The sequence below is a fragment of the Salvia hispanica genome, chromosome 6, assembly GCF_029641045.1.
Source record: "Salvia hispanica isolate PSC_SH4W2 chromosome 6, Shi_PSC_v1, whole genome shotgun sequence".
Taxonomy (NCBI): Eukaryota; Viridiplantae; Streptophyta; class Magnoliopsida; order Lamiales; family Lamiaceae; genus Salvia; species Salvia hispanica.
In genome coordinates, this window is record NC_142697.1 from 29655381 (window position 1) to 29664781 (window position 9401).

Consider the following 9401-nt stretch of genomic DNA (forward strand, 5'->3'; position numbering starts at 1 on the left):
GTGTAAAATTTTTGAGTTTGGGAACTCCTGGATTTGTTTGTGTTGTTTTAATTACGCAGTGTTTCTATTTTAATTATGTAATTTTTGATATTTTAATCGTATAATCTTTGAAAGTTTAATCATTTATTTTAACTTAAAAATAATCTAATTTAAATAAATATATAAGATTAGAGATCAATTGAAAATGATAAATTAAAAACGTAACTGACGAACCAAATAATAGTAGATGTCAGATTGAATTTTTGTTGATAAATTGTAGTTTCATTATGTTGAAATGATCTATTAAAATTTTGCACCTGCGTTCGGTATGGCCTAGCACATAATCGGCCTAACACTATAATCCTCAAAATTATAAAGATTAATCAACTCAAATTGAAATTTGACTTCACTAGACTCTGACCTAAAATTATTATATGTATTCAAATTAAAGAAAATGATCCAAATCCTCATAACACAAATTTTCACCACTTCGAATACCAAATAATACATCAAATCATAAAACCACAAGTTGTAAATATGTAATACATCTTTTCAATTCCAAATTGAAAAGAATTTAAAAATTGAGACCTTTATTTAAAAAAAAAAAAAATTCTAGCACTTGGGTAGATTAGGGATGTTGCACTTTCCAGGGAGCTGCATGACAAGTTTAGGGTCGATTGAAAGATAAGACAACATTTTAGAGTTCTTGTGGGAGCAGAGGCACTTCAAGTCAGCTTGCGATAGGGCGAAACAGCAGTCATCCGACGGATATGATGGATTCGGGGGCGTGGCCGCCGGCTTGCACTCGAAGAGCTCCATCATGGTCATGTTGCACATGGTCTGGGCTGTGGCCCCCCCAAGAATCACTAGAAGCACACTCAAAATTGCTAGTATTTTTTTGTGTAATGACTCCATGGTTCTCCTTGTGTTCGGAATAAGAATTGTTTGGGTGGTATATATAGATACAATTGTGGGGGTAGGGTGGGGTGGATTTTAGAGTTAATTGCGAGTAAATTCATGGACTTCATCTTGAACTTTCATTTCTTCTTTTGGTAAGAGCATCCGCAATGGTTGGCTAGCGACCGGCTAGCCGATTCTTCGCGCTGGCCGGTCGGCTAGCCGAACCATTGTAGGCGGCCAGCGGTATACCGGCCAGCCGATCGGCGTGGGCTGGCGGATTGGTGGGCGCTGGCCGATGCGCTAGCCGATCGTCTAGCCGCCATTGTAGCTGCCCGATCGGCCAGCGCTGATTTTTTTATTTTTTTATTTTTTTAAAAACCTATATAAACGCGATTTTCGTTTCATTTTCATTTGCACCACTTGTTTTAACGATTTTTCTCTCTCTCTAACTTTCTGTACAAGAGCATCATCGCGCGATGAGTAACGCGGGTGGTAGCGGTGGTGGTAGTGGTGGGGATGCTGAGGAGTACGAACGGAGGATGAACGAGGCTATGAATGCCTACCTCGCCCTCCACGAATTGTCCACCACCGAGCAGTGATTGATCGGGATCACGTAGCTGCACATCAGCGGCTGTACGACGACTACTTTTCAGAGAACCCGCGGTTTCCCGCCAACATGTTCCGGCGGCGTTTTAGAATGCGCAGGGAGTTGTTTATGCGCATCGTTGGGGCATTAGAGCGTCAATATCTGTGTTTCCGCTTCAGGCACGATGCGGCTGGCAGACCCGGCCACACCCCTATTCAAAAGTGCACGGCGGCAATCAGGCAGTTGGCCTACGGAGGCGCGGCAGACATGTGGGATGAGTACCTCCACATCGGTGAGTCGTCAGCCCTGGAATGTCTGAAGGAGTTCTGTGGGGGCGTGATCAGCATTTTCGGTGAGCAGTACCTTCGAAGCCCTATTCCCGAAGATTGTCAGAATTTGATGCAGATGCATGGGGAGAAGCATGGGTTCCCCGGGATGTTAGGCAGCATAGATTGTATGCATTGGGAGTGGAAGAACTGTCCGACTGCCTGGAAGGGGGCCTACACGACCGGCTACAAGTCAAAGAACCCCACGATAATCCTCGAGGTCGTAGCTGATTACCGGCTGTGGATCTGGCATGCGTATTTTGGGGTAGCCGGGTCGAACAACGACCTCAACGTCCTGAACTCGTCTCCCCTCTTCAACGAGAAGTGCCAGGGCGTCGGTCCAGCCGTCTCATTTGTGGCCAACGGCAACCGGCATGATATGGGCTACTACTTGGCGGATGGGATATACCCTCGGTGGCCGGTCTTTGTGAAGACGATCCGACAAACAAGTGATGAAAAGAAGGCCTACTTTTGTCGGCGCGCAAGGACGTGGAGCGCGCATTTGGTGTGCTCCAGTCTCGATGGGCGGCAATTAAGGGTCCAACGCGTTTGTGGGATGTCGGATGCGTTTCCCAGATAATGTGCGCCTGCATTATCCTTCACAACATGATCGTCGAAGACGAAGGCGTACAACTGACTAGTTGGGTCAGTGACGATGAAGCCGGTCCAAGCCACGGAACGGCCACCCCTAGTGTACGACGTGGGGTACCTCTCGATGAAGCCGTCCGCCTTCAGGAATTTGTCAACATGCGCCAAGTGGATGCTCATATTCAACTCCAAAAGGATATAATTGAAGAGTTGTGGGCACGGAGGATTGCACGGCGATAGTTTTCTTTTCTTTATTATGCATGTAATTTTTTTTATCTATGTAACTTTTTTAAATGCAATTAATGGATTTTCCCGTATATGTGTCGTAAATTTAATTCCGTAATTTAATCGTAATTTTAATTCCGTAAATGTAGTATATTTTGAATTATTTTTATTGCGGCTGGCCTATGGCTGGCCTAAATCTGATGTGGCAGGTGGATTTTTTTGTGTTGCTGACGTGGCAGGGGAGAGAAAGGCTGGCCTATGGCTGGCCTAAGTACCATTGCGGATGCTCTAAATGGGTTCTAATCCCGATGAAATCAGAGCAAATCTAAATTATGTAGATGCCAACATGGACAAAATGTCTGTCGAATTAAACGAAGTCGTTCTTTATTAGATGAAACGTTGTTGTTTAATTAAACTACTCTTTTTTTCATTCAATTTCTTTTGATTTAGGATGTTATTTTCTTGAATTTCTTGCTTTTTTGGGCATTTATTCATTTATTTTGATTAGCAATGCGGATGCTAGATAAATTAATAAGTACAAAGGGAATCTCCAACTCAGCTTTGATGAAGCCAAATTTGTTTGTGGAAAGTGTGAAAAAATGAAACTTTATTCTCATTCAATTTTTTCAAATTCATAAGCAATTAATACCAGAACACTAGCTGACATAGAATTTTTTTTATAGAGGCTCACGTAAATTTTATAATTTTCTAAGTATTAACTTGATAAGTCTAATGAATTCTTTGAAACAAAATTTAAAATAAAAATTAAAAGAAAAAAAGTTAATTAGTTGTTTCACTCGTGTACCAAAATTGGGTCAAAAGTCGTATAGCCGGCCATAATGGATCCTTCCTCTTAACTTATGTATAAGTTGATATTTGTGTTTGATTAAAATTTTATTCATGCCCTATAAAGGAGAGAAACATAAACATTCATTGAGTTTGAGGTGTTTGTACTTGATTAGTTAATGTTTTCCACAATTGGAAGAATGTTCTTACAACAAATAATCACTGCGACTTCAATCGTCGGGATAAAGGATATGGTTGAAGTCTATACGAGCTATCGACTTCATTTCTTCATTTTGGTCCGTTCTCTCAAACAGTTTTTTACTCTCCAAACATATTGGTTGGGCAGCTCAAATAATAAATAAAATTTATGGTAAATAGTTTGATTATATAAAAATGATTTTCTTAATTAATAAATAGTTTGATTATATAAAAATGATTTTCTTAATTAATTTTGGGGCACCACGTAGAAATAAATATTACACTACTTATCTTATGTGAACATCGTTCCTGAGCACGGCATATATTTGAATATTTCACCACTTTCATAGCAAATGATACATCAAATCACAAAGGCTTAAGTTGTAGTGAAACTTTACAATTTCAATTCCAAATTGCAAAGAATTTGCAATTGAAACCTTTATTCATATATATATAAATCTCTAACACTTAGGTGGATTAGGGATTTTGCACTTGACAGGGAGCTGCTGGGCTAGTTCAGGGTCGATCCCAAGACGAGGCAGTATTTTGTTGTCCTTGTAGGAGCAGAGGCACTTGAAGTCGGCTTGCGCTAGGGCAGAGCAGCAGTCGGCTGTCGGAGGCTTTGGTTTTGGGGGCGTGACCGCCGGCTTGCACTCTAAGAGTCCAATCACGGTCATGTTGCATAAGGTTTGGGCTGTGGCCCCCCCAAGAATCACTAGAACCACACTTACTATTGCTATCTTTTTGTATGATGACTCCATTTTTCTCTGTGTTGGAATGAATAGTGGGGAGATATGTATATATAGAAAACAAAATGTCTAACGAATTAAAAGACTTTGTTCTTTATTAGATGAAACGTTGTCGTTTAATTTCAAAATACTCGCTTTCCAAACAATTTGTGTTTGATACTCCAACATTTTGGTTCATATTTAGAAAAGAGAGACATAAAACATTACTTGAGTTTGGTTGCTTATGCTTGATTAGTTAATGTCTTCCACAATTGAGAGAAGGGATCGTGTGAAATTGGACAAATGACTAATATTTTCGTAGCAATTGGGGAAAAGACAAACAGAAAAAAATTCAGTCACAATGTGATATTCTATAATCAGCTCATCTCTGTCACTTTGTTTGGTTACATTTATGAATTTGTGTAACTTCTTTCTCTTTGCTTTCATGTGGGATATGTCATGATGTACCATTGAAACCATATTGTATTTGTGTTTGTTAGACATGTTTATCAATGGGGAATAATCCAGGATTTCTGTCTTGGGTACAAGAAATAATTACTGCAACTTCAATCGTTGGCACGAAGGAGAACACTTAAAGTGTACGAACTATAGGCTTTCTTTATCATTTCTTCACTCTATTCAGTTCTCTCAATTAGAGTCTCTCCACTTTTCTCCTCCAAATATTCACATGGATAAGAGCAGCTCAAACAATGTACGTACAAAATTAATACTAACAGGCTCACTATTAAAACATGAGTTTTTTTTTAATGAATTAGGGCACTAAGTTATAGATAGATAACACAAAATCGGACTCTTGAATGTATCTCATCCTGTCAGAAACTTGGAATCATCTATATTGTGAAATGGGGTTCATCTGCTCTATTACAGCAATCATAAATCCCGGTCTACCGGAAATTTTCTCTCGTTGCTCTATACACCCGGGCATCGAGGCTTTTTTTCTATATCACAGCTGCAATTTACACACAATCGCATAGATTATGCAATGAGAGAGCCTCCACCAATATTAATCCAATTAGAATGTTTCTTTCATAACCACATCCTACTTTTTGGCGACATGAGTTTTAAGAAATGGGCATGTACACTGATTCCGATAAATAGCGGAATTGTGGATAGAAAACTATACATATTCTTGGATAAAGAAACATATCACTCAAGTGCATATCTTGTTTAGCACATCAGAGTTGTGAAAATACAAGAGAAGCGATTGTGTGTATTGTATATGCCGATTGTCATTTAGCTAATAATCCCTTGGACATTGATGTTCGACAAACACTACTTCATGATGTTGTATGTGATGGATGCAGTTGTTCGAATTCCCTATGGTAAACAGTATAAAAAACTCACAAACTCAGAAAAGAGCAATGAAGAAATGAATCATACATAATCAAACCATTTTCTGGACCAAATGTTGCAACCTTTGTCTTCTGCCATAACCTTAAACCAACTGATGGATTCCCAAATGCAGTTTTATTTAGATGCACATACACGTCTCATCGAAAATCCAGCAAAACTCAACGAGCAAACACGTGATGAGGAAATCATCAAGAAAAGAACAATGAAGAAATGAAGCAAACAAAATCAAAGCATTTTCTGGACTAAATATGAAACCTTTCCCCTCTGCCATGACCTTAACCAACTGATGGATTCTAGATGTACTAGTAGTTTTTTAGATACAAATAAAAATCTAATCGGAAATCACGCGGTGGTGCACATGTCCATAAAACAAAAATCCATCTCCGGACACGGTTTACTTTTCAAAATCCAGCAAAAACTCAAACATCAAACAAGTGATAAGGAAATCATCAAGAAAAGAACAATGAAGAAATGAACCAAACAAAATCCAAGCATTTTCTGGAACAAATATGCGATCTTTCCTTTCTGCATACAATCCGATCGAAAATCATGCCATCCTACACACCTCCATAAAACAAAAATCCGTCTCTAGACACAGATAACTTCTCAAAATCCAGCAAAACTCAATGACAAACAAGTGATAAGAAAACCATCAAGAAATGAACACACAAAAAAAAAACCATTTTTGGACCATGCAAGCATATCCTTAAACCAACTGATGGATTCCCAAATATAATTTATTTAGATACACATACAACTCTCATCGAAAACTTATGCGATGTTTCATACCTCCTTAAATCAAAATTCCATATCCAGACACAGTTAGCTTCTCAAAATCCCACAAAACTCATCAAAACATACTAATCGTACATCATCAAGAACTGTCGAAAAAACAGAGTAACAACAGAGAAACTCAAGCCCGCAGTAACAACTGCTAGAGCTAACCTGCTTAGTTTTATGAGCAAAAAAACTTAACGCTTCTCAATGCAGCTTCGAATTCTTGCTCAACAGATACTTCTTCAACACATCCATCACCGACCCAAAGTCGGCGTTCACCTGAGTAGGCGGATTAGCAAAACGGCAAGCCATATCACTGATCTCGTTGGAGTGATAATCCACCTTCGACTGTGTGAACTTCAGCCCGTGAGCAGTGCTCACCACCACAGTCCTGTCGTTCGGCCCAATGATCCCACTGTTCCTCAGCTTGAACAGAGCAGTCAGCGCCACGCCAGTGTGGGGGCAGATAAACATCCCTGTTGAATCCGCCTGCGCCATTGCATCCATCAGCTCCTCCTCTGTCGCCTCCTCCACAATGCCGTTAGACTTCTTCAATGCATACACCGCCCTATCGATGGAGACGGGATCCCCAATCTGAATCGCGGAGGCGAAGGTCGTCCCGGCCTTCACCGCCTTGAAATCCTTCCACCCTGATTTGTAATGCAAGTAAAGGGGATTAGCATTTGCAGCCTGTGCACAAACAAGGCGAGGGATTTTGTCAACAAGCCCTAATTCCTTGCACATATGGAAGCCCTTGTAAAAGGCGTAAATGTTTCCGAGGTTTCCACCGGGAACAATCACCCAATCGGGAACTTGCCAATCGAATTGCTGCAAAATCTCAATCGCAGCAGTTTTCTGCCCTTCTAATCGCAAACTATTCAATGAATTAGCCAAATATATGGGCAATTCAGCTGTGACTTCACGAATTAGCTGCATACATCCATCGAAATCGGTATCAATGCTCAATACAAAAGCCCCATTCGCAATTGGCTGGACTAATTGAGCCATAGAGATCCGATTTGCAGGTAGAAACACAATCGATGGGATTCCGGCGGAGGCGCAGTAGGCGGAGAGGGCGGCGGAGGTGTCTCCAGTGGAGGCGCAGCCGACTCCAACGACGGGGCGGTTCATTTTCCGGAGGCGATTGACCTGACTGACTAAAACAGTCATGCCTAGGTCTTTGAAACTGCCGGTGTGGCTAATCCCACAGTGCTTGACCCACAAATCCTTCATGCCTAGAAACTGTTTGCCGAAACGCTCAGCCCAGAAAAGGTTGGAATTTCCCTCAAAGGCGCTGACGATGTCGTCGCCGTCGATCTCGGGGAGGACCCACTCCTTCTTCGACCAGACGCCGGAGCCGTAGGGCCAGGTAGTCTTGCCGACGCGCGAGTCGAAGAGGGAGCGCCAGTACTCGCCGTCGAATTTCTTCAGCGCGTCCATGTCGTGCTGCACGTCGAGGAGGCCGCCGGAGCGGCTGCGGTAGACGATCTCGTCGAGGGAGTAGGACTCGGTGGAGGAGGGATCCGCGTTGAAGGGGACGTACTTGGCGGAGAAGTTGTGGGAGGAGGTGTGGCGGCGCGCCTCGTCGCGGATGTTCTCGTTGGAGGGGCGGCGGTGCTTGGCGGCGGCGGCGGCGGGAGGGTCGGGGGAGGTGGCGGTGGCGCGGATGGAGAGGGGGGAGTAGGAGGTGGGGCGGGAGGCGTTGGAGGGGGTGGGGGAGAAGGGTTGGGGGGACAGGAAGGAGGATCTGAAGATTGGAGCAGCCGCCGCCATTGTAGAGAGAGAGTGGAGACAGTGAGAGTTGCAGAGTCGAGAGGAGAAGATGAGTGATTTGGGAATCTTTATTTGTAACTCAATTAGGTTTAGATTTGGGAATTTTATACTCCCTCCGTCTCAGTTTTATAGTCACATTTGCCATAAAAGTCCGTCCCACATTTAGAGTCACATTTAGAATTTTCGATATTTGAACATAAAATTTTACCCCATTATTCACTAAAATTACACTCAAATGTCATTATCTACATTAAAATAAACCAAAACAAAAATAAAAAAATCAAAAAGTCAAAAGGGACCCACCTTCAACCAACTCACTTCATTTATTACACACTCCAACATCTCACTTCATTTATTACACAGTCCACCTCTCACTTCATTAATTACACACTCCACCAATTCCTTAAAACCCGTGCCATAACTAAATGTGACTATAAATATGGAACGGAGGGAGTAATTTGTTTGTCTGCATAGGATTTCATGTAGTACTTCCCTCCATCTAAAAAAAAATAGATCACTTTTGTCATTTTGGGACGTTCATAAAAAATATATTACTTTCTCAAGATGGAAAATTTATCTCTCATATTTTTCCCACTTTTTCTTCCTCTCTCATACTTTATTCACTTTTTCTCCCCATCTCTCTTAGTTTATCTATTTTTTCTCCTCATCTCTCTTACTTTACCAATTCTATATTAAAACTCGTGCCGAACAACAATAAATCTATTGTTTGTGGACGGAGGAAGTATTGTTTTGTGAGTTAAAAAAGAGAGTAAGAGAAGGAAAGTAAAAATAAAATTATTTCTATTTTAAGAACTATTTCATTTTTAATGGGACAATAAAAAAGGAAAATGTTTCATTTTGCACAGGATTTATATAGTGTTATTTTGTGAGTTAAAAAAGAGAGAGTAAAGTAATAGAGGAAAAAATAGAGATAAAGTTTTTTTTAATTTAATGAGATAATAAAAAAAAACATTTTATTTTTAATAGAAAAGAGTATTAATTTTAGACGCCTTTTTCGGTAACTAATTTTATTTTATTTGGAAGTATTTTTTAAATTAGGCCGCCAACCCGACCCATTTACAATTGGGCCCAACCAGAAAAAACCCGCTTATTTAATCTACTGAAGCTAAAACCCTAAACCCCTCTTAAACCCATTCTTTT

At 40.8% G+C, this 9401-nt stretch overlaps 1 protein-coding gene and 2 pseudogenes across 1 annotated transcript; all 3 read right to left on the reverse strand.

Moving 5' to 3' along the window:
• Positions 1-550: 550 nt before the first annotated feature.
• Positions 551-894, reverse strand: LOC148923526 (putative lipid-transfer protein DIR1 pseudogene; annotated as a pseudogene).
• A 2981-nt stretch (positions 895-3875) lies between these two features.
• Positions 3876-4375, reverse strand: LOC148923527 (putative lipid-transfer protein DIR1 pseudogene; annotated as a pseudogene).
• A 2016-nt stretch (positions 4376-6391) lies between these two features.
• LOC125205741 (threonine synthase, chloroplastic-like) lies at positions 6392-8278 on the reverse strand. Its single transcript, XM_048104831.2, has one exon. It carries the CDS (start codon positions 8238-8240, stop codon positions 6672-6674), a length of 1569 nt encoding a protein of 522 aa, XP_047960788.1. The 5' UTR covers positions 8241-8278; the 3' UTR covers positions 6392-6671.
• Positions 8279-9401: the final 1123 nt, after the last annotated feature.

Coding starts and splice junctions, on each gene's coding strand:
- LOC125205741 (XM_048104831.2), bottom strand. CDS start 8,240: ATGGCGGCGGCTGCTCCAATCTTCAGATCCTCCTTCCTGTCCCCCCAA.